This window comes from Leopardus geoffroyi, chromosome D4, assembly GCF_018350155.1.
Source record: "Leopardus geoffroyi isolate Oge1 chromosome D4, O.geoffroyi_Oge1_pat1.0, whole genome shotgun sequence".
NCBI lineage: Eukaryota > Metazoa > Chordata > Mammalia > Carnivora > Felidae > Leopardus > Leopardus geoffroyi.
Genome location: NC_059342.1, coordinates 41892922 through 41917500, shown reverse-complemented (window position 1 = coordinate 41917500; position 24579 = coordinate 41892922). Strand labels below are relative to the sequence as shown.

The 24579-nt window shown below is 39.2% G+C and overlaps 2 protein-coding genes across 22 annotated transcripts in view; one reads left to right on the top strand and one right to left on the bottom strand.

Annotated features, from left to right (window-relative positions):
- The window catches only part of BNC2 (basonuclin 2), a 441344-nt gene that overhangs the window by 73178 nt on the left and 343587 nt on the right, over window positions 1-24579 (top strand). For 8 of the 21 annotated variants that reach the window (XM_045467996.1, XM_045468009.1, XM_045467979.1 and 5 more), the window contains exon 2: window positions 3809-3898. The exons of 11 other annotated variants lie outside the window; for them this stretch is intronic. In XM_045467996.1, the coding sequence (XP_045323952.1) occupies window positions 3809-3898 (90 nt within the window). The remainder of the gene's footprint in view (window positions 1-3808; window positions 3899-24579) is intronic. 2 more of the 21 variants (XM_045467987.1, XM_045467984.1) reach the window with 1 other exon arrangement.
- Window positions 1379-2194, bottom strand: LOC123592676 (ubiquitin carboxyl-terminal hydrolase isozyme L3-like). Its single transcript, XM_045468014.1, has one exon. The coding sequence runs from the start codon at window positions 2157-2159 to the stop codon at window positions 1467-1469; it is 693 nt and encodes a 230-aa protein (XP_045323970.1). The 5' UTR covers window positions 2160-2194; the 3' UTR covers window positions 1379-1466.

Below are 24579 nucleotides of genomic sequence, written 5' to 3'. Positions count from 1 at the left end.
TTTTTTTTTAAACCTCTTAGAATCTATTTTCCTTGTGCCAGGTACCAGATGTTGATGTTGGCAATGCTTAAGAGGGTCACAGGGCATTTAAAATCACTAGGCTGTGGGGAATAAAATTCCAGGTCTGTTGCACTGAAGATTATTTAAAACTTGTGTTTACCTAGCAGTAACTAGTACAAAAGTACTTGTTCTATATGAGCCCTTCTTAAATAGGTGCCTTAGAAATACATAATCAATGAAAATGCTACTATATATATATATATATATATATATATATATATATATATATATTCCAATGACTATTCTTAGCCTTATCAAGGTCACTGGTTCCATTTGAATCTCTGTTTTTCCATGTGAAAAGTAGATTTCTTTCAATTTTGTTAGGTACAGATGGCCTTCCTTTTGAGCTATTAGTTTCATATTAGAAGATACAGTTCTATGCATGTTACATATGGTTATATAAATATGCAGAAAAGGCTTTTATATACCATACTTATTTTTTTTAATGTTTGTTTATTTATGAGAGAGAGAAAGAAAGAGAGAGTACGAGTGGGGGAGGGGCAGAGAGAGAGGGAGATACAGAATTTGAGCCAGGCTCCAGGCTCCAGGCTCTGAGCTGTCAGCACTGAGCCCGATGCCGGGCTGGAACTCACGAATCATGAGATCATGACGTGGGCTGAAGTCGGATGCTTAACCAACTGAGCCACCCAACTGCCTCTTATATACCATACTTAAATGACATTTCCTTTGTATCTAGAAGTGGAATTTTGAGAAGGAAACAGGACCATATGTTCCTTTCTACGTAGTTTCTTCTTGGGGTGAGCTGAAGTTCCTTTTCTCACTGATAAGATTCTACAGGAGGAATAAGTTTTCCTGGACCTCCTTAAGGTCCTTGACTGGGTCTGAAAATTAAAGTGACAAAGACCGCTTAAGAGGAGAAAAGTGTATTAATTTATTTAATGTAAGTTTTATGTGACTTACAAAAAGTTTATGGAAACCTTTGTAAGAAATAAACACCCAAAGATACAGACCTGATTATTTTATGCTAGATTTGATGAAGGAGTGCATGGTTGTGGAGGAAGATGATATAGGGTAAGAGTGTGAGGTAATTATAGTAAACCAAGAGAAACTTAGCAAGGCCTGTTTGTTAGAATTTTTTTCTGCATCCCTTTGTCCTCAGAGATAAGGATGCACTTTTCCTCTGGGTGTAGGGAGGGTACCTTGTATATGAAGGTTTTATGGCCTGTTTCAGGCAGGAAGGGCCAGGGGAAGGTAGAGTGACCTTCCTGCTTCTACCATTTTCTCAAACTCCTTCAGCTTAAGATACTCAGTATGCCAGCCTACTTTATTTTGGAGTACAGCGTACAAATTTTGAAAATATCAAAATTTCTCAGTTAGTGTATGGCAGCAGAAACTTAATTTTTGTTGCAAATAATACTGTATTTGGTGTTTCCATTACTGACAAGCTATGCTGCAGATAGAGCAATTGCATTGAACCTCAATTCGTCAGGGTCACGTTCCATAAACTTCTTGCAAACTTCTATGGCATCCTCTAATAAAGTTTCATCACTAGTTTCCCCATGGTTAATTGGAAATGGTTTCTGTCCATCTAATTCATAGAGATGCCCATCTACATGAACTAATGCAATAAAATGAAGATCTACTTTTTCATCTATACTTGGTGCCTCAGTCTGACCTTCATGGGCACTGGTCTCATGAGTGACTCGGATAGTGTCATAGTTCTCTAGGTATCTGGCTCGTTCTTCAGGGCTCATTGACACAGACTCCTCTAGGAATTTTTTCAAGGTTGATCCAGATTCAAAGTGCATCTTGTCTTTATTGTTGGCAATAGCATGGATGAGTCCAGTTGTTCCGCAGGCATTGCTGATTGTTCTCTTCATGAAATATACTGATGACATAACATCTTGTCCCTGAGACTTTATTTTTTCCTCCTCCTCCGTTCTGAATACTTCATACTTTTCTGTAATAGGGAAGAGAAGTAACACTGCACACACTGGTCTTGGTACCATGCTAAGAAGTTCAGGATCCATTCCATATACATCAACAAACTGCCAGTTAGGATGTAGACCTAATTGTTTGAGAAACTGGTTGGTGACCTCGGGATTGGCCTCCAGAGGCAGCCAATGCTGACCCTCCATGGCCGCTCCGCCCAGCCCCTCTCCAGCTCTGACAGCAGCAGAGGTAGTTCAGGTAGTGAATCCTGAACCCAGTCAGGATAATAGGGTTAGTAATTTCAATGAAAAAAAGGATTTTAGACAATAAGATTTGGAAAAATAAAACAGGCTTTTCACAAGAGTACCTATTTATGCTCATTATAGATTATTATTTCTTCTGGTTTTGTGGGTGTAGAACTGGGAGGTATTAGATGGTGGCCTTACTGAGCTTTTCCAAAGGATTTTAAGTTATTTTTTGCTGTAGTTATATCATTAAAATTTTATTCAAGAAATTTGAATTTATTTATAAATATAATGGAATTAAAATTTTCTAAGCTGTATTTTCCTTGTCTTCCCTGAAGAAACTAGTTTCTTTTTCTGTAGAAAAGGAAATATTTTAAATAGTCTTGATGTCAGAGAAAAAAATGGAAGGAAATAGACCAGTATGTCATCAGTTGTTGTCTCTGGGTGCTGGGATTATGACTAATTTCTGTTTCTTTACACTTTTCTACACTTTCAAGATTTTCTGCAGCTAGAGTATATTGCTTATAGAATCAAAAACGAGGAAAATATATATGTATATTTTAGCAGACTTTCATATGCCTGAGGAGTCAAACATTGCCTGTTCTAATTGCAGAGCCTGGAACCATGGTTCTAGGCAATAACAAACAGCCCTGTCGATGTTTATATAGCTTTTAGAGCTACCTGCTTTGGATTGGTAGTACATGGAGTCACAGACTGCCTTCTCATGGCATTTGCTGGTGACCAAAGGAAGCAGTTGTGTTGATAACTTAAATGGCAGAAAGGGCTCACCATTATCATTACTGCCACGTGGTTCTTTACCTTCTGTCTCCCATGTATATATGTATTCTGTGGCATAGGTTTATTATATTTATGATGCCCATTCAGTGTATATGTGCAGTGGAAATGGATTTACAAGGTGGTGGGAGGAATTGTGAGATAATTTCACAATTTCCTCTATCATATTTATATAGTTTAGTGGACAGTGCAAAATGAATACCTGCCTGCTGGGTGGATATGCTTAAGATTTCATTATGATTCATAAAGTCCTTAGCTTAGTTTTGAGTGTTACTTCTAGTTGGAGGAATTTCTTTAAACATAACATGCTACAGTTGTTTGGAAAAAATGCATAGAAGATTGGTGTTTGAACCCAGAAGATTGCTTTCCTACTTTTTAAGTGTGATCTTGGGGCTAGTACTTTGAACTTTGAACTTTGTTGTCCTCATCTGTAAAATGGGGATAGTAATAATGCCTTCCATTAGGATCTCTCAGGGAACATACGAAAGTCTTTTGTAAATCCATATATGTTTCATTTATTGACTAAGCTACTCTTGGCAAGCTACCTAAATTTGAATGGAGGTGATTTGGATCACATCCCCAAGTTCACAGCCTAGAGGCAAATTGCATTTGTCCATTCTGCTTAGATGAGGGGAGGTCAAAGATGTATGATTTTAATCTTATTTTTGTGAGAGACTATGCCTGTTTTAACACCCCCATAGCTTACATTAAAATACTCAAAAATAATTCTTCATTTTCTTTTCCTAATTACTTGGCAGAAATTTAGAATTGAAAGAGAGAAACTAGTAACAACCAACCTTTCCTTCATATTCCAGATCAACGAAAGGGATTCTTGGGTCCTGGAGACCAAAGAAAGAATCGGCAGGAGTGCTCAGGGTAAATTGATGGATTGCAGAGCCAGGCTGGTAATTATTTTCATAGAGCTCTAAACCATTAACTTAATACATGGGAGCTGGGCTACATGAAAATCAAGATATGGACCTCTTCCCCTAGGCCCCGATGGATATATCCCACACTTTACTTCTAGAGGCAGCCTTCTCTTTGGTGGGATAGTTTCCTTTCTTTACTGGGACTGACTTGGATTTTTGTGCCCCACCGTGGCAGACCTTTTGTTTTTTGGTTGTTCTGGGCAACTGTTGGTAAGGATATATTTTTGTTTAGGTCAGCCAGCTTTCAGGGTGGCAGGAAAATGCAGTTTCTCAAGAGTTTTCAGCTGGATACTAGATAATTGACACACTGCACTCATCTTGGGTTCAAATTTCTAGAATTAGCAAGCTTTAGCTTTTGGACTTTTGTGACACTCTTACCAAGTGCACACCTTAGGTGGCCAAGGAGGTTTCTTTTTTTTTTTTTTAATGTTTATTTATGTATTTTGAGAGAGACAGAGCCTGTGTGTGAGAACTGGAGAGGGGCACAGAGAAAGGGAGAGAAAGAATCCCAAGCAGGCTCCACACTTGGGGTTTGAACTCACAAACAGTGAGATCATGACCTGAGTGAACCAAAATCAAGAGTCGGACGCTTAACCAACTGAGCCACCCAGGTACCCCAAGGAGGTTTCATTTTTAAAGCTAACCGTGGGTTGATTGTTCATAACTTCCTAGTGTGCTATGCTGTGAAAGATTGTGAGCCCATAATGAGATTTAGTGACATGATTATTTAGTGATGTGTGTTTGCTGTGGGTTAAGAGAGGTTTATATATATTTTCAAGTGATTGTCAAATCCACAGTACATGAGAGCTCATTTAATCTGCACTGCTGTCAGCCCCAACCCTTCCATTATACAGTGAGGATATTAGATACCTAGAGAGAAGAAACTATGTGCAGATCATCAGAGCCACGAATGGACTTGATCTCAAGTTTTCTGGGTTCAAGTTGCTTGTTACTTTATGGGGATAAGATACCTCATGGGATTTAGAAAGGATTAAGTCTAAAAAATCTATATTAAGAGTTAAGAACAGTGACTGACACAGAGTAAGACTTAACGAATGAAAGCTACCATTACTGTCCTCTTCCTTTTTACTTCTTAGTATTGCTATCTATTACCACTATCATGTTTTATAAGATAGTTGAACGGTTCTTTGCTGTGCGGCATGTTGTAGAAGCCCAGTTTATCATGACTGTATTTAAAGGTGATTCCATGGGGCACCTAGGTGGTTTAGTCAGTTGAGTGTCCAACTCTTGATTTCAGCTCAGGTCATGATCCCAGGGTTGTTGGGATTGAGCCCCGCATTGGGCTCCATGGTGAGTGTGCAGCCTGCCTGAGATTCTCTCTCTCTTTCCCTCTGCTCCTTTCCCCGACTCACTCATGGTCGCTCACTCTCTCTCTAAAAAAAAAAAAAAAAAAAAAAAAAGACTGCACAATGTTTGGCACTTTTGACTTCTATACTGACCCACAAAAGGCATTGGTAGAAGACAATTGATAGTTTACAATCGTAATTTTTAATTTAATACATTGTGTAAAATGGGTTGGTAGTATTTCTAACTTTGTATTTTGTCAAATGTGATTCTACTGAAGTGCATCCTTTTAACAGCAGGGATTCTGTGGAATCATGATTCATGGCTCAGCAGTCTCCTATACTTCCTTATTTCCTTAGACATCTACATGGAATATGTAATATTTCAAGTATTTAAGTTTCCTAATCCTGTCGGCACAGAGCTTTCAGTTGGAAGACTTTAGTTATAAAATATATTCTGATGTAATTATTGAAAAAAATCAGACTTTTGAGGAATTTCTAATGACATGGGAATATACTCACAATACATTAATTGAAAAGAAGTGGACACAAAACTATAAATAGTATGCCAACTTTGTGGCACATAAAAAGATATATATAAAGAAGAAATTCTGGAAGGAAATGTACCAAATGACTAAAAATAGCATTATCTGTTCTCTGGGTAGATTAATAACAATTTCTAGAAATTTTTACAAATAGGGATGCCTTGGTGGCTCAGTTGGTTAAGTATCTGACTTCAACTCAGGTCATAATCACACAGTTCCTGAGTTTTATGCTCTCTGCTGTCAGCTCAGAGACTACTTGGGATCTTCTGTCTGCTTTTTTCTGCTCCTCCCTCACTAGTGTGTATGCTTGTTCTCCCTTAAACATAATGTAAAAATTTTTCTTACAAAAAGTTTTTAAACTTTCTATGAATTACCTGCAACTCACCTCTTATACTTTATATGAATTATGTAAGAAGAAAGAAATTAAGTCATTTCTGCCTTGATAAGGTAGTGTTGGTGAATGCCTCTTTGGCTTATACTAGATCTAACTCTGATGTATTTGCAGTCAGTCTCCAGCAGTGTAGTTTAGTAGAAAGAGTATGGGCTTTGGAGTCAGGTAGGCTTGGGTTTCCAGCCAACTGCCTTCATTTAAGAGCTTGGGACTGGGCACATTGCCTCTCTGAGCTTTAGTTGTCATTGAACTGGGATGCCATCTCCTTCACAAGGTTTCTTAATTCTGAAAGCAGCTTGCTCTGAGAGGTGCTCAGTAAATATTTGCTTCTTTGTGCCTCCCAACCACTACTCCTATCTCCCAGTCCCCTACCCTGAATTCCGCAAGGATCAATTCAATGAATAAAAGGAACTTGGAAAAAAGTTTTATTAATTAATAATGTCATGTTAATTTTTTCAGTGGTTTGCCTTTTCAGTTATCTTTTTACTAAAAGTCTTATAGTCCTTGGGAACCAAACTCATGATAATTAGGAAGTGTCTTACTTCACTAAGGAGTAAACTGAGCAAACCAAAATCATCATGTGCTCTCTCAAGCGGTGTGTGTGAGCATGCCTCTCCTCTGGGATTGGCCTGGGAATGTTGAGTAGAAGCATCACCATCTACCATTCCCTGGCAGTGATGTGGAGGGTGTGGGGAGGACTCCAGGGCTGAGGTAGGATTTATAATTACAGGGCTGTCTGGCCTTCCCTGAGCATTCTTTTCCCTTCCAGGATTCCTGTAATTGTCATCAGATGGCTCAGTCTCCCAAATGTTTCTGGCATCGCAGTGACTTTTGGAGTGTGTGTGTGTGTGTGTGTGTGTGTGTGTGTGTGTGTTTAAAACCAGAATTAGTTTGTGTCTTTTCTGTGGTGTGTAGATGCATGCAGATCAGGTGTCTCGGGGAACGTAAAGAAACCAGTCAGATGTGGATGCCTCCTTATCATCTTCTCTTGAGCCTTCCCAGTTTCTTTACTGAGTATTTTCCACCTGCACTGTTTTAAAGGGGGAAAAAAATAATAAGTGAGGGAACATGCAGGCAGTGGTCCTGTTCTTTTTTTGTTAAGTTTATTTATTTATTTTTGAGAGAGCAAGCAGGTGAGGGGCAAAGAGGGAGAAAAAAATGCCAAGCAGGCTCTGCGCTGACAGCATGGAGACTCAGGTGGGGCTTGAACCCGTGAATGTTAGATCAGGACCTGAGCTGAAATCAAGAGTCAGGTGCTTAACCAACTGAGCCACCCCAGCGCCCCAGTGGTCCTATTTTAAACTATAGTCAGCTGACCTTTTGGTCTCATTACTTTTGGGGACTTTAATAGAACATTGATTGCATCTTTTCTTGGGTCTGCTAAAGGCCTCAGGGAGTTTGAGAGTTGGATAGTGAGCAAACCCTGTGAAGAATGATTCAAAATCTTGAACTCTCCGTGGGCGTGGAAGAAAAGGGGCATGTGAGATAGACCCTGAATTTCCTCTGATAAAATTTGAATGACAGAAATTAGAGCATTAATTGGCAAGCAAGTATTAAGGTAGAAAGAACAACCCAAAAGCATTGAGGAAAAGATGAGATGTGTTCAAGAAGGAGGATGTGATGCAGTTTAGTTTAAAAATGAGAAAAGTGGGGCATCTGGGTGGCTCAGTGGGTTGTGTCTGACTTTGGCTTAGGTCATGATCTCATGGTTCATGAGTTCAAACACCGGATGGGGCTCTCTCTGCTGTCAGCAGAGAACCTGCTTTGGATCCTCTGTCCCCCCCCCCCACAACTCCCCCTCCCCCACTCTTGCTCTCTCTCAATAAAATAAACATTAAAAAATAAATAAATAAAAATGAGAAAAGTCCTGGAGTGCCTGGTTGGCTCAGTCAGTAGAATATGTGACTGTTGATCTCAGGATTGTGAGTTCAAGCTCCATGTTGAGTGTGGAGCCTACTTTATTAAAAATGGGGGTGCCTGGCTGGCTCAGAAGGTGGAACATGCAACTCTTAATCTATGGGTCCTGAGTTTGAGCCCTGAGTTGGGTAGAGAGATTACTTAAAAAATAAAATCTTTTTTAAAAATGAGAAAAGTTTCTTAAGTTTGTATTCATACTTTGAGTGTCAGCCTAATGATTCCAATTTAAATTTTGTTAATGTTTATTTTTGAGAGAGAGTCAGAGCATGAGCGGGGGAGGGTCAGAGAGAGAGAGAGGGAGATACAGAATCTGAAACAGGCTCCAGGCTCTGAGCTGTCAGCACAGAGCCCAGCGCAGGGCTTGAACTTGGGAACGGTGAGATCATGATCTAGGCTGAAGTCGGATGCTTATCTGACTGAGCCACCCAGGCACCCCCTAATGATTCCAATTTTAGGATGAGTGCTGTTTGTAGAGTTAAGATACAGAAGGAATGGTCTTGCCCTCAAAGACCATTGCATTCTGAGCTTTTCAAGGTATTTGAAGTTTCCTTCATCATAAGTCTATAACCAAAAATCTAAATACAGGAAGATGTCTTGCATGGGGGAGATATATATATATATATATATATATATATATATATATAGTCAAGTAAGGTCCTATAATTAGACCTTCACTGCTTTTCTAGGAAGGGAAAAATTGCTTAAATTAAAAGATAGCTAGTTACAAAAAATGGAGTGATTGATGCATCTAGACCTGTATGTTTTCCCAGCCCCTGATTCCCTAAATAGAGACTGAGTAGGGAGGTGAGGTTGGACAGGATAGCTCAACTAGAGCATATTGAGAAATGTAAAATTGAAAAGAACTGCCATAGTTTCTTCTGATTGATGTTGGCTGAGAAATTGTGCTTTTTAAAAGCTACTTTGCTTTACTGACTCTTACTCATCTAACTAGTAAGATGAGTAAAAGACTAGTAAAATAGTTCATTACATTCTGATGCTCCTATTGTCTAGTGGAGGAGTGTTCTGTAAACTCACAGGGACCTACATAGTGATGTTAACGGTTGACTTCTTTTCATAAAACTGCCCTTTTACAGTTGTTCTATGAATCTTTAAGAACTATTGAGTTCAATACTGATGGCTACCCTAAGAACCATCTCACCTCTCTCTTCTGAAGTGTCTGGGAGTGGGGAATGGGAGCAGGAAAGCTGTGGCAATAATGGGAGATAACTGATGACTAATAGAAAACTCAAGTCGTGATGATTTTGTTTCCCTTGGCAGTGATTGGTCTAAGGATGGGCATGTGACTAAGTTCTGGCCAGTAGTTTGTAAGAGAAGGTCTGCTGGGAGAGGGTAGTGAAAATCTCCAATATGGAATGAAAAAACAAATTATGCTTGGAGCTTGGCTGTGATGCTTACCGAGCCGGTGAGCAAGCCCAAAGATGGACACTGTGATAGGAAAGGCAGAGCTGGTGTCATTGACACCCTATTTACTGATTCCACAAGAGAACTAATAATTTAAGCTCTTATGAACGATTTTTTCTTACCTGGACTCAACCTAATTTCTATCCAGTAAAATGCTTCTATGCTTTAAAAAAAACTTTTTTAATGTTTATTTATATTTGACAGAAAGAGAGAGACAGAACACGAATGGGGGAGGGGCAGAGAGAGAGGGGAGACACAGACTCTGAGGTAGGCTCCAGGCTCTGGGCTGTCAGCACAGAGCCTGACATGGGGCTCGAACTCATGAACAATGAGATCATGGCCTGATCCAAGTCGGATGCTTAACAGACTGAGCCACCCAAGTATTCCATTTCTTCTAATGCTTTAATCATGCCCTTTTATTATCTTCCCTTCAGATCTGTGAAGTAGTTCTTAAAATCTATAAGTCACATAATCCACTATATATCAGTTAAAGTATTTTCTGTTTCAGACAAATATTCCTTTTTGGTGGGATTCAAAACATTTTCAACTGCCCCTTCCCAAAGCAGATGCACTTCTGCCAGTGAATATTCTTGTTAACCATCTCGTTTTCACCACTGATGGAACCTTGGTGAAGATGTGTGTGATTGAACAAACATGTTTGCTTTTGGTTTGTATTACTTTGTTTATGTTCTTTATAATTGGGTACTCTTTCCTTAGCACCTTTTTTTTTCTGCTTTGGATTGTTAGGATTGATAATAAGAGAAAAAAAGGTGTCGGGTAATTTTCTAAAAATACATTCTATTTTTTGAGTGGTTATTCGGGTTTTAGTTGGTATTCCTTTGGGCTGTAAGGTTTATTTGGTGTCTCACTTTGTCAACAGTCCTGTTATTACATTTAAGCTGCTTCTTAGAGTATACTTTCCTGTTTAGTAAAGAAAACTCACTTTATTTCCTAAGATGAATTATAATTAGGACTGCTTGGTGCTGAGACTCTTTCTCACTTAATACCCCTAATGAGATACAAATGTTCTAAATGTGTCCTTCTGAATGGATTAGATTTTGAGAGGAATCTACTTATTTTAGTTAACTAATCCCTTTGCTTTTGTATCATACATCCTTATTAGGCTCTCATGTTTCTTTTCCATATGGAATTCCTTGTGAAATCAGACCTTAGCAAACAGTGTTATTAACTTTCAGGGTCAGTGGTACTGAAAATGTCAATGAAGTTTGTTGATTCTACATATGTTGTTTTTATGGCACTCTTGCTTTTTTATATACTCATGATAAATATAATTCCTTCACTATTCTTGCAAAATGAATTTTGTTTCTTAGTACTTTTCTGGTATTTATGCTTCCACCCAATAGCATAAAATAATTGAATATATTTGAACTCCCCATCTACTTTTGTGTCTCCTTTTATAGTTCTGCTTAGCTTCTTGGGTTTCTGGACATGGTGTGTCTTTGTCCTTTTGCCAGAAACCTGAAAATGTCCTAATAGAAGGTTCCTGTGTTGAGTCATAGTAAATTCGGTTTGTCCAACTTCTAGGATTCAGTGTGTTACACTTGTCGGTGACCATGTCCTTCTATGTTCTGAGAAAGCAGACAAGTTAGTGAAGACGTTTTGAAGAACTTGAGCTATGGACTTCTACTTCCTGAGTTCAAATACAGGCTTCTCTGCTTACTATTTGCATGCCCTTGGACAAGTTATTTGACTTCCCAGTGCTTCAGTCTCTGTAAAATGGAGACTATAATGCTACTTACCTTATAGATAGTTATGAGAATTGTGTGAGAAAATTCATGAAAAGCTCTTACAATACTGCTTGTTATGTACTCAGTGTACTCTTGATGTAATGGTATCTAATTGAATTTTCAAAGTACATTTTAAAGTCTATTTCTTTCTTAGTCTTCACAACCACCCTGTGCAGAAGGAAGTGCTATTTAACTGTTTTTTATAGGGGAAGTCACAGAGGCACAGTGTTAGTACCTAACTTTGTTACTGGTAACAGAGTTTGGATTATAATCTGACTCTTTCCTCTAATTTGTTATACTTGACTATAAATCAAATTGTTAGGAAGTTGGCTTGATTTTGTGATGTTATAAGCTAGAAAGTGTAGATGGGAAGGGCAAAAATCCCTATTCCTTTTTTAAAAAAAATTATTTATTTACTTAGAGCTGGGGAGGAGCAGGGAGAGGGAGAGCGAGAGAATACCAAGCAGGCTCCACAAACCCAGCCTGGAGTCCTTTGTGGGGCTTGAACTCACAAACTGTGAGATCATGACCTGAGTTGAAATCTAGGGTCAGATGCTTAACTGTTTGAGCTACCCAGGTGACCCCCATTCCTTTTTCTTTTTTTAAATGTCCACCTGTCAAGACAGAGCCCTGATGTGGGGTTCAAATCCAGGAAATGTGAGATCATGGCCTGAGCTGAAATCAAGAATCAGATGCTTAACCAACTGAGCTACCTATGCGCCCCTAAATTCCTACTCCTTAAATTTCACCCAGTGGTGAGCCAGTTCATTACTACTAAAATTATTTACTTACTTATTAAATATAAATAATTCTTAGTTTTTACAGCCCCCATATGCACAGTTTTCAGTTATTATGTTAATTAAATAACACCAGTTTCCCAAAAAGTTTAGATTTCATTTATTATGTTAACCATGAATAATTGTAAAAAGTCCAACTAGCACACCCTGTTATATGGCCCTGAAAAGACAGCAAAGCGTGTAGGTGTGTTGCTTTCTTGTCTCTGGGAGAAAAACCCGCATAACATCTTCTAAAATTGGATAATGCAAAGAGAGAATTGTCCGACAAAGACCAAAGTTGCATCAAAGAAATGAAAACTGATAACACTGGAAATGAAATTGAGGCAATTGTAAAGAGAGTTCTGGAAAAATAGCTGACCACAGGAATATCAACTCTGCCACTGTTGTAGATACTCTGTATATGCAGCCAGAGGAGCTTAGTGAAAGGTAACTTACCACAAATTAAGAAGGTGTTATAGCTAAAAGGATGAAGACCTAACAGAGGAAAGGATGCTGGCAAAAAAATTCATGTTAAAAGGAACTCCTCAGAGGGATACTGCCAGAGAGAGGAAGCACAAAGGATAAAATGTTGGGAGCTAACCCAAACTTAGGAGGATACCAATTCACCGAGGTATGCAAAAGATGCTCATTTGGTGTTTTAAGTTATATAGTGAGAAGAAGACAGTACAAACAACTCTTGATTTTTTTTTTTATAAAGGAAGAAAGTACTTGAATTCTCAAAGTTTTGATTATTTTAAATTACAATACACTAAATATTTTCTCATTTTCGTGTGTGTGTGTCTGTGTATGTGTGTGTGTCTTTATAATTGATAGTTTTTAATGTTTTGACCCCCCAAAAACGTTAGAGGTCCTAGAAAAATCATATTTTTCCTGTTGATTATTAAGATTGCTTTGTGTGGTTTCAGCTTGCATGGTTATTTCTATGGTTGTGCAGCAAAAGCTGCCTATATTTATTGAACCAAGGGGCACCCTTATAAGTGGTGATACAGTGATGCCTTATGAAACAAGTATTCCAATACAGATTTGGAGTGTCTCCCATGTGCCAGGCTGCATATACACATGTGAATAAAAAGTAGTCCTATTTTCCAAAGAATTCACATTTCAGTTGATTGATGAAAGACAAGATTATTACATCACAACATATACCTATAATATATATAGTACATTTCTTTGAATGCAGTAATAGGGAAATATCAGGCATTATGAGAGCCTAGAGGAAGGGCATCCAACTTATTAGTTTGGGAATTTGACGGGTGATAGAGGCAGGGAGACAGCCTGGAGGGCTTAGGAGTTAATTTGGAAAAGCTGTTTTGAAGAGTAAGACAGTGATGAGAAGCTTGTGTATGGAAAGTGCAGGACATTTTAAAAAGTTGATTTTTGCTGGAATGTGGAGGGCAAGATGAGACAGATCAACAGTGCCATGGAACTTGTAGGCAGTGGTAACTTGTAGGCAGTGGGAGAGTCCACGGGGTTTTCCCCAATTTCTTTTATATTAAGGTATAATTTATACAGAGTAAAATGGACCATTTTAGTATGTAGTTTGGTCTGTTTGCTCTAAGTCCTGTAACCACCACCAGAGTCAAGATGAAGAACATTGATATCACCTCCTAAAATCCTCAGTGCTCTTGAGTGACTAACCTCTCCTCTCACCCCCAGCCCTGGCAACCACTGATCTGCGTTCTGCCCCTATGGAGTTACACCTTTTCCAGAATGTCATATCAATGGAATTATATAGTATATAAACTTTTAGGTCTGGCTTCTTTCTTTTGGTGTAATGCTGTTGAGATTCACTCATGTTGTTGCATGTAAAAGCCTTTGGGTTATAAGCAGGAAAATTATCTGAGATTTGATTGGAGGGTGAATTTGAGAGGACCAAGAGTAGAGGCTGTTACTCTAATTTAGCCAGGTGCTAATGGAAGAGACTTGCAAAGGTAGGGCTTGGTTTGACAAGCATGTGGGAGGTGGAGTTGGTCTCAACTGAGGTAGGGAGTATAAGAGTGACAACAGATGGGGAAGAGAAGACCCTGTATGTTGGATGTGTTGAGTGTGGGATTACCTTGAGGTGAAGCCTATCAGGAGGTGGGCATTGAAGGAGTTGATTTCTTTGAATTCTTATCCTTGTGTCTTGCCAGAATCTAATTTGCTAAGCATTGACCTTGCTTGATATGTAGGGCTTCCTTTTCTTTTCATCCCATCACATCATCATCAAGGATTTACTCCCAAGGCCTTGTTTTGGCTTATTGCACTATCGGTGAATAAACTTGTCATGTTTTAGAAGAATGCCTTCACCATATAGTATCAGATAACTGCATTCATCTCACTTACCCATTGTTTTCCATAGATAGCAGTTTAAATGTTTCTGCAGAAGCTGTGGTCCCTGGAGCTGTAAATCATTGTTCTGTAGTCTTGAACCAGCTATAGGTAGGGGATTGTCTTGTTCCTTTTTCCACCAAAAGGGGTTCTCTGTTTTTGGAGGGTAGTACGTTTGAACCAGTTTGAACAGTATGGGATGGAAGTGTAGTGATAAATGAATACAGTATTATCTATATTTAAGATGTGGCTGTGACTGACTCATTTTCTGTGCACTCTCTAATTCAGTGAAGGTCCTCAGGCTGCATCCAGGCTAATGGGAGAATTCTCTGCTTGATTAATGTCTATCTCTGGTCTAGGAAGAAAAGCACCCCAGGAAGCGGTGGGCAGTGTATTTGCTCCTCTGATGAGTAAGGAAAGGTGATTTACCATACAAAGGCCTATACCCAAAAGGTATTGGATACAAAATTGGCTCACAGCCATAATTACAACTAACACAGCATTTCATAGTCAGGACAGCTCCAAGAGGTAGAGAGTATTTAGATTTTCATCTCTTACAAATGGGAAACTGAAGTCTAGAGAGGTAAGGTAACTTTCCCAGAGTCAGACAGCTGGTTGGGGTAGAGTTGGAATGCAGATCCAGGCAGTGTGGCTCAAGAGTGCATACTCTTCTGTGTATACCATGCTGTCCTTAGAATTCTAGAATGCTATCATGGGAGGGAGTCACATGATTATTTTATTGTTTTTAATGTTTATTTTTGAGAGACAGAGTGAGAGCAGGGGAAGAGCAGAGACACACACACACACACACACACACACACACACACACACACACACAGAATCTGAAGCAGGCTCCAGGCACTGAGCTGTATGCATAGAGCCCGATGCAGGGCTCGAACCCACACACCAGGAGATCATGATCTGAGCCGACGTCGGATGTTTAACTGACTGAGCCACCTAGGCACCCCATCACACGATTATTTTTTTTCCTCACTCTTAAATTTACAGTTAAGAGCAAGGAAGTCTAGAGAGGCTCTGATGACTCACTCAGGATCATAGAGCAATGGTGGAGGCAGAGCTAGTTACAGGGTTCTTGCCACTCTTGTAAATTTTATACCTTTGCCTTGGTTGCTTGTCAGTCTCATATCTGTGAAGAATAACATCCAAGTGGGCAGACTGGCAAAATTGGTGTTTAATTCCATCCTTTTCCTTGGCCTCCACTCTCTCTTGCCTGGAAATGTACTAATTGGCTGTCTTACCATCCCCACTGTTACTTTATTATTCCCAAGGGAGCCTGGAATCACCATTACTGTTCTCTAGCCTGTCCTATTTGATCCTTGTCCGATCTTTGCTCTTTCCAGTCTCTTTCCAGTAGCAGTGGCAGAGGGAGAAGCTGTCCAGCCAGCTGGATGAGAGTTGGGTTTGGGATGGGGGAGGACGTGGGGACTCTGTGGGATTGGGATTATTACACTACAGATCAAAGACCTTCCCTTAGGGGTGCTGACCTTTGTGATTTTGCTCTTCCTGCTCCACCTATGCCTACCAGAGTTTACCCCTCCACATCTGGTGTAGGGCATCTTCCCCTTTGCAGTTGGAATTCAGAGCTGGAGAGACAGTACCATTGAATTTGCTTGCCCCAAGCACTTAACTCACATAGAACAGGGCATCTGGGACAGAGAAGGGAGCTTTTGCCTTAACAGTTTACATTTCATATTTGTTTTAATTTTGAGGAGCCACATTTGGGGGAATAAATTAATTTTCTTTAACATTTATTAATCTTCTTTTACAAAAAGTCCCTCATGTAAGCTTATTCAAATAGAGACTGTGTTTTTCTTCTGTTTCCCCCTTTTTCCCTCCTTTCCTTCCTCCCTCCCTTGTATAGTGGTCTTTGTATGTAAAAATTTAACTCCCTGGGGCGCCTGGGTGGCGCAGTCGGTTAAGCGTCCGACTTCAGCCAGGTCACGATCTCGTGGTCCGTGAGTTCGAGCCCCGCGTCGGGCTCTGGGCTGATGGCTCAGAGCCTGGAGCCTGTTTCCGATTCTGTGTCTCCCTCTCTCTCTGCCCCTCCCCCGTTCATGCTCTGTCTCTCTCTGTCCCAAAAATAAATAAACGTTGAAAAAAAAAAAAAATTAAAAAAAAAAATTTAACTCCTGATCTAGTCTTTTCCACCTAATGCAATATTAATGCATTATGGTCACTATTCTCCAGTGAGTTACTCTTTCTCCACATTCTCTATAATTAAAAATGTCCTTCTCAGTTTCAACTCAAAATACCTGAAAAGACTCCTTGTTTACTTAAGAGAAGGCAAATTTCCCCAGGTAAGTTCCCATATGTTTTCTGTAAAAACTGGCACACACTTTCTTTGTATTTTACCCCTGTCCAGTGAGACCTTTGTAGGGGTAATCAGCCAGTCTAAGCCACTCATCTCTTTTTGCTTACATTTTCTTGGGCAATTTTAACTCTTTTGGTGCTATCCAGGAAAGTCTGCTTCTTCCTATCACAACAGAAGTTGCCCACCTTCTTTTGAGATTGTCCACCTTCTTTTCAGTTTCCTCAGATGGCCATTGAGCTCCAGGACTGTTCCTCTGAATAAAGGCATGTGCACAGAGGCGAGTTGCCCTTCAAGACCCTGGGAAGGGCCCCAGCACATGTGTTCACATGGTCATTTCTTTTTGTGAAGTTTGCATATATTTTTGCATGCTTTTTCTTTAAGAGCATATAAGCTTTAGGTCTTACTTAACCTGCATCTGCTCTTGAGTAGTTCCCTTCAAGAAATATAGAGTAAGAGCTTCTATCACTTTAATTAGTCACCTGATCCAATTACTTTCTGTGTGGCCTTCCAGTTCTTTTTTTAATTTTTCTAATTTCTGATCTCTGAAGATAGGGAACAATTATTCATCCACAGTGTCAATCAGGAGGTAAAGACCCCAACAGAAACTTTGCCAGAGGGATACTTTAAGGCTTAGACAGTCTAGTCTTATGTTGCAGTGGACTCATATTTACTTAGTGGAGAGTTGTGTTTGGTAAAGGCGAATTTAAGGTTCTAGTTCTTTCTCTAATACACAAGCACATTCCCATTTCAAGAAAATAAATTGGAAGCTGTCTCTGAAATGCACTGTTATGTCAGCATGTACACAGGAACCTTAACCAACCTCTACAAGTGACCATCGTTCTCCTGGTCTCTCAGGAGACCAGGCCCAAATACCTGAGAGATCATTTTCTTCCTGTTTGTTCACCCACTCCATTTGCCGCCAAATCCTGAAGGCAGTTGTTTTAGTTTGCTTTGTCTCTTAGAACTATCCCTTCTTTAAAAAAAAAAAAAAAAAAAAAGTCTTGTTATGATTACTGGGGAGTTGAATGGGATTGGTGGTTTATAAAGTGAATTCATATCACTCCTTTACTCCTTTTCAGTCATACTCCCCTAGTATAAGCTGGCTATGTAATTTGGCCAGTTTACCCTCAAGGTCCCTCCAGGGCAGTATATTCATTGGCACTGGAGACTTTTAAAACCATGACTTTATCACTGCTCAGCTCTCAAACTTCATCCATTACAGACTCTCTCTGGTCAGAATAAGCCCTTCCTTCTGTGTTCAGGGATCTCCTTAAGAATAGGCAAGCTTAGGGGTGCCTGAGTGGCATCAGTCGGTTAAGCATCTGACTTGGACTCAGGTCATGATCTACTTGTTCGTGAGCTCGAGCCCTGCGTTGGGCTCTGTGATGATAGCTCAGAGCCTGGAGCCTCCTTCAGATCCTGTGTCTCCTCTCTCTGACCCTCCCCTGCTTGCACTCTGTCTCTCTCTTTCAAAAATGAATAAACATTTTAAAAATTTTAAAAAAGAATAGGCGAGCTTATCTTCACCTCCATCTCTCGCTGATGGTCTTTTTTATATTGTGTTCTAGCCATATTGTTTCCCAGGTATACCTCCTGTTTTACCATCTTTTCCTTAAGGTACCTACTGCTTTATAGCTATGGGACACTTATTTGTATATTTTTGTAATGCTCCAGACTAGATTTAAAAAAAACTTCTTATAAGTGCTTTGTTTAACTTATTTTCAAGGGTGGTAGGGTGTCCCATGTACTCCGTGAAAAAGTAGCACCAGATTACCACAAAGACCTTTGAGAACAACTCACTGAACGCACTGAACCCTTATTATCCATCTCCCCCACCACAATGTGAGCAACTCTAGAACTGGGGCTGTGTTCTCAGTGCCTCCAGTGTTGGAACAGTACAGCATCAGAGTCTCTCGGACTAGAAACATAGCCACATTTATTTCTTCTTCCTGTAGTGCTTTCCTCCATTCTTTGAATACGATTTTTTTTTTTTTCTTGTAGGAGTACTTGGGTGGCTCAGTCAGTTGAGCTCCTGACTTTTGATTTCTGCTCAGGTCATGATCCCAGCCAGGGTCGTGGGATCAAGCTCTGTGCTGGCTGTGGAGCCTGCTTAAGATTCTCTGTCTCAGGGCACCTGGGTGGCTCACTCAGTTAAGTGTCCAACTTCAGCTCAGGTCATGATCTTGCGGTTCGTGAGTTCGAGCCCCTCATCAGGCTCTGTGCTGCCAGCTCAGAGCCTGGAGCCTGTTTCAGATTCTGTGTCTGTCTGTCTGTCTGTCTGTCTGTCTGTCTGTCTGTCTCTTTCTCTCTGCCCCTCTCCTACTCATACTCTGTCTCTCTCAAAAATAAACAAACATTAAAAAAAGTTAAAAAAAAAAAAAGGATTCTCTCTCTCTCTCTGTCCCCTCTGCCTCTCTCCCCCATTGATACATAATCTCTCTCTCTAAAATTAAAAAAAAAAAAGATTTTTTTTTGTTTCAACCAAAAATTTTGAATTTGCGTCAGACTTATTGGAAAAAAAAGTTGGATGCTATTCTGCTAGTTCAGTTGTCACTTATCACTTTGTGTTTGAAATTTTAAATTGAAAAATCTTAGTGTTTTTTATGTATCGAAAAATTTAAAAGATTTCGATGAATATTAAAAATTTATTTGGAAAATTATCAGTGTAAATTGGCTAATTGGGCTGTTGCATAGCTAAGGTTAGTAATGATCTAGTTTTAACATGGCTTTGATATTTTATTTGATCTACTTTAACATTTCTAGACATCATCGAAGGAAGATTGAATATAGTAGTGGTATAAATAAAGTAGAGATCTAATTTGTGAATTCTTAATTCAGGTTTGTTGTATAGCTGTTAGGATCACATGCCAAAGTAAATAATACAAAGTAGTGCATATTGTTTGAAGCTTTTATTGGCTATTCCCAAATAGATCTTAAACCTAAATCAATATTATACATGTCCTGGGGGCACCTGGCTGGCTCACTCAGTAGAGCATACAACTCTTGATTTCAAGGTCGTGAGTTCAAGCCCCATGTTTGGCATAGAGCTTACTTAAAAAAGTGTCCTAAATAGTATAATTGTTTCATAGGCAACCTCAGCTTTAGGTAAATTTGTAGACTGTTGAACCTTATGATACACACAAGAGTAAACTTAAATGTAACATAAGTGTAAGTCCCTGTGATTTGCATAACTTATCTCTTCAGCATAAATATTGTACTCATAGAAAAATTGTTGTCCTAGAAGTTAGATTTTGATTATCTGAATATTTGTAGGACTAGAGGAGGATTTAAGGTTATGTTTATGTTTAGATTTAATTTGAATGGTAAGTTAAGATTTATAGTGAACAATGTGCAGAATGTTTTATTTACTTTTTCAAAGGTTTTGAATAAAAGCAACATCTGAATCTGATCTTTGGGAACCAAGTTCAAGAAATATGGTATAATTCTATTTTAATTGTTTCCACTAATTGCACCTTATTTCTGTTTATTTGCAATGGTGCATTTAAGACATTAACATACTTAATAGCCTGTGATTGGATATATTTAACTTTCTACTAGGTTCATGCTTTCACATTTACAGACTCTGCGAACAGGAGCACCTAAGACCTGTCTTTTGCTTATATTACTGAACGATTATACTCTGATGTTTTCATTACACGAAACACACACCCCTCTTTTACTTAGAGTAAATCCTTCTAAGAGTTAGGGATGCTCAGTGTCTCTGACAGAATATTTACTTCTTAATTGATCCATTAATACATAAGTTCTTTTTTTTTTTTCAAAATTATTTTTCGAGTTCATACTGTATGCTACAAAGTATAGTTGATGTAGTGGTGAACAAAACAGAGACACTTCTTCCTTGCCCTCAGAGTATCTTAAAGTGGGTAGGACCTTGTGATCAGTGCTGTGGAACCCTAAGCCCAGCGGTCCATCAGCACATGTAGTACCAGAGACTTACTAGAGTGACACCTCTGCTTCCTTTTTCTTTAGAGTTAGCCTGGTGAAGTGAAAGGGTCTAGGAAATGGGGCTAAAAATCCTCCTGGCACAAGGAACAACATTGGTAAAAGCCCAGAGTAAAGAGAAGACTCGGCACATTGGAAGACTAATATATTAAAACTTGGGGCAAGTAAAACTCAGATAATCAGAACTCTCATTTTTGGACCAGAACATTTTTCTTCCTCACTGGGGCACCTGGAGACTCAGTCAGTTAAGAATCAGACTCTTGATTTTGGCTCAGGTCATGATCTCACAGTTTGTGAGTTTGAGCCCTGCATGGGGCTCTGTCCTGGAAGCTCAGAGCCTGCTTGGGATTCTCTCTCTCTCCCTCTCTCTCTGCCATCCCCCTCTTGCACGTACGCTCTCTCTATCTCAAAAATAACTAAAAAACCAAAAAAACAAAAAAACCCACATTTTTCTTCTTCAGTTTACTTTGATGAGAAGATGAGAACTACAAATTTATTGTTTGATTCCTGCCCCTCCATAACAGAAATACTAATTTATTTTAAAAAATTTGACTTGTATGTAACTAACAAAAATTTAAAACCACTCATAATTATAGCACCTAGAGATAACCTTACTTGTGATTTTGTAACCTTCCTGATTTTTTTCAATGCATCTTTAATTTTATAAAATTGAGATGATATTCAATATACTATTTTGTAACTGACATTTTGAACTTAATATAAAAGTCATTAATTGCTTTCATAACCTTGAGGGGTAGTTGTTAAATATGAATTCTGATGGCCATATAGCATTCTGTCATGAGCCATTATTTATTTATAGAGCCCCCATATTTGAAAGATAGGTTGTTTCCAGCTTTTTGTTATTTTAAATATTGCTGCAATTAATGTATTTGTATTTAATTTTTTAAACTTTTCTTTAGGGCAATAAAAAGGTATGTCCAGGTGCCTGAGTGGCTCAGTCGGTTAAGAGTCCTACTCTTGATCTTGGCTTAGGTCATGATCTCCCAGTTCATGAGATTGAGCCCTGAGTCCAGCTCTGTGCTGACATTGCATGGAGCCTGCTTGGGATTCTCCCCCACCCCCGCCCCTTCCCTTCATGCACGCACACACACAATCTCTCAAAATAAATAAATAAACTTTAAAACAAGGTATGTCCCCTCTACTGTGCCCCTGTTGTATATTTTGTCGATATAAGCCGCTTGTTTATTACCACCACCCCTGAAAATCAGTCCAGCCCTGATGACATGAGGTCTGGAATCTAGATCTTCAGATCTTTGGCATTTAGACCCATTCCAAGATACCTGCTTGAAGAACAAACCTGAAAATGAGCCCCATTAAATCCAAATAAATAAAAGCATACGTTGAATGTTATAACATTCATATAGATGTCATATGCCTAGACATGAATGTAAGGCTAGTGTTGTTCAATTTTTTTTTTTACAGTGCCCATATGTCTCTAGAAATGTTTTATCCAGGGAGTTTTTTTAAACAGCAGAATTAAATCTTTCATAGGGAATGTTCTTTAACTGTATGATTAAATAACCTTTCTGTCAGTGACTTGGAATATTATCTTAATGTATAAATACCTCTGTGGAGTTAAAAATCAAAAGAAAAATGTATGTGTTTCTTGGGTAAGCACTTTTTCTTAAAGATGCTGAGAAGATTGTTTTGCACAGAACCATGTGGAAGATCCTACGGATAGGAACCAGTTGGCTTACAGTGGTTTTATTTTTTGTAGATTGCGTGCTGTTTCAGGACTGATATCCTGTTGTTTTTATCTGCTCATCCTGTGCCCATCTTACTGCTGAGCACATCATACTCAATAAATATTGCCCCAAAATACTTAAAAAAATAGCAGCTTTATTTAGATATGTCACATACCATTACTTTGCCTACTTATGGAGTGGTTTCATTGGTTTTTAGTGTATTCAGAATTGTGTAACCATTACCACAGTCAATTTTAGAATATTTTTATCACCTCAAAAAGAAACTCCTACTCTTTTTTTAAATTTTTTTTTTTCAACGTTTATTTATTTTTGGGACAGGAGAGACAGAGCATGAACGGGGGAGGGGCAGAGAGAGAGGGAGACACAGAATCGGAAACAGGCTCCAGGCTCCGAGCCATCAGCCCAGAGCCCGACGCGGGGCTCGAACTCACGGACCGCGAGATCGTGACCTGACTGAAGTCGGACGCTTAACCGACTGCACCACCCAGGCGCCCCAGAAACTCCTACTCTTTAGCTGTCATCTCCAATGCTGCTATCCCCCTCCAGCTGTAGGCAGCCATTGGTCTACTTTGTCTTTGGATTTGCCTATTCTGGATATTTCATACAAATGGAATCATACTGTATATGACTATGTTCTTTAAGTTATATAATATATTCAAGATTTACCACGTTGTCTCATGTATTAGTACTTCATTTTTTTTTTTTTTGCCAAATAATACTCTATTGTGTTCCACCAGTTGATGGAACAAACCATTTTTAATATTTAAATGCATGTAGATAGGTTTGTACTACAAAGGCAAAAAGTAAGAAAGAAGTGAAATTGCAAGACCCCAAATTGGAGATGCCTTCAAAGATTGTTAGTGGTGAAGTTATGTATAAGTAAGTTTAGAGTTAAGTTCATATGGTTGTTGGGTCAAAAAGAAGAATTATCATCACATCAATCAGGATATCTTGTCAGTTCTATCTCTTGAATACTTCTTAAATTTGCTCTCTTCTCCATCTCTCTGGTAACTTATGTAAGCCACAGCTTTTGTTTGGTCATTGCCTTACCACTGTTAGGCCCTACAGAAAGCGAAAGAAGGATTTCTTTCTTTGTTTTTTTTTTAATGTTTATTTATTTATTCTGAAAGAGAGATAGTGCATGCTCACAGGGGAGGAGCAGGGAGAGAGAGAATCCCAAGTAATCCCAAGTAGGCTTTGCACCACCAGTGCAGAGCCTGATGTGGGGCTCAACACAGGGCTCAAACTCACACAACTCTGAGACCATGAGCTGAGCTGAAACCAAGAGTCAGACGCTTAACCGACTGAGCCACCCAGGTGTCCCAAAAGGAGCATTTCTAAAATCAGCTTCCCTTAGGAGTCACAAGTCCTTAACACAGCCTACAAAGCTTGCCTCACATCAGTCCTTGCTGCCTTTCCCCCCCTCTTCCCTTTCTATTCTATATTTATTTTGTACTTAAGAGGGATAATGGAGTCCTTTCTGAAGTTGTTTGAACATCTTAGATTTCAGCTTGTACCACTTCAAGAACTATGTTAAGAACTCCTTTTGGAGCCTAGTGTAGTGGGAAAAGCTCATGAACTCTGGAGACCACTGAGCGTTGGAAACATACTTGTTTCCTTTAATTAAGCCTCTTACCTGCAAAATAGAGGGAATACCTTGCAAGTTGTTAGGAAGATTAAGGGAGATATTATGTGAAAGTATCTGGCACATAGAATGTGCTTAATAAACTATGTCCTTTCCACTTTTCACTTAGATTATCATTAGAATGTGGTGAGTGGCTTTGATCTGCCCCCCCCTCCTTTTTTGCTGAATATAGAGACTGATACATTATGATGGTTGCCTGTAGTTTAGAGTTTTTTTCCTTCCAAAGTTTGTATCTTTGTCTCGACATTCTGTTTTTGTGAAGTCTCTAGCATTTTATTACTGCTCTAATACCTCTGCTAGCAGCAGTACCCCCAACCCATCCCTGCATATAAAAAGGCAATCACTTATTCTCTTTTTCTTAAAACTTTGTGTCTGTATTTTTATATTTTTTCATTATGAAAGTAATCATTGTTCATTTAAAAAACAAGAAAAATGATGGGGCGCCTGGGTGGCTCAGTCGGTTAAGTGTCCGGCTTCGGCTCAGGTCATGATCTTGCGGTCCGTGAGTTCCAGCCCCGCATCAGGCTCTGTGCTGACAGCTCAGAGCCTGGAACCT

Excerpts from the sequence above, each read along its gene's own strand:
- LOC123592676 (XM_045468014.1), bottom strand. The coding sequence starts at position 2,159 with ATGGAGGGTCAGCATTGGCTGCCTCTGGAGGCCAATCCCGAGGTCACC.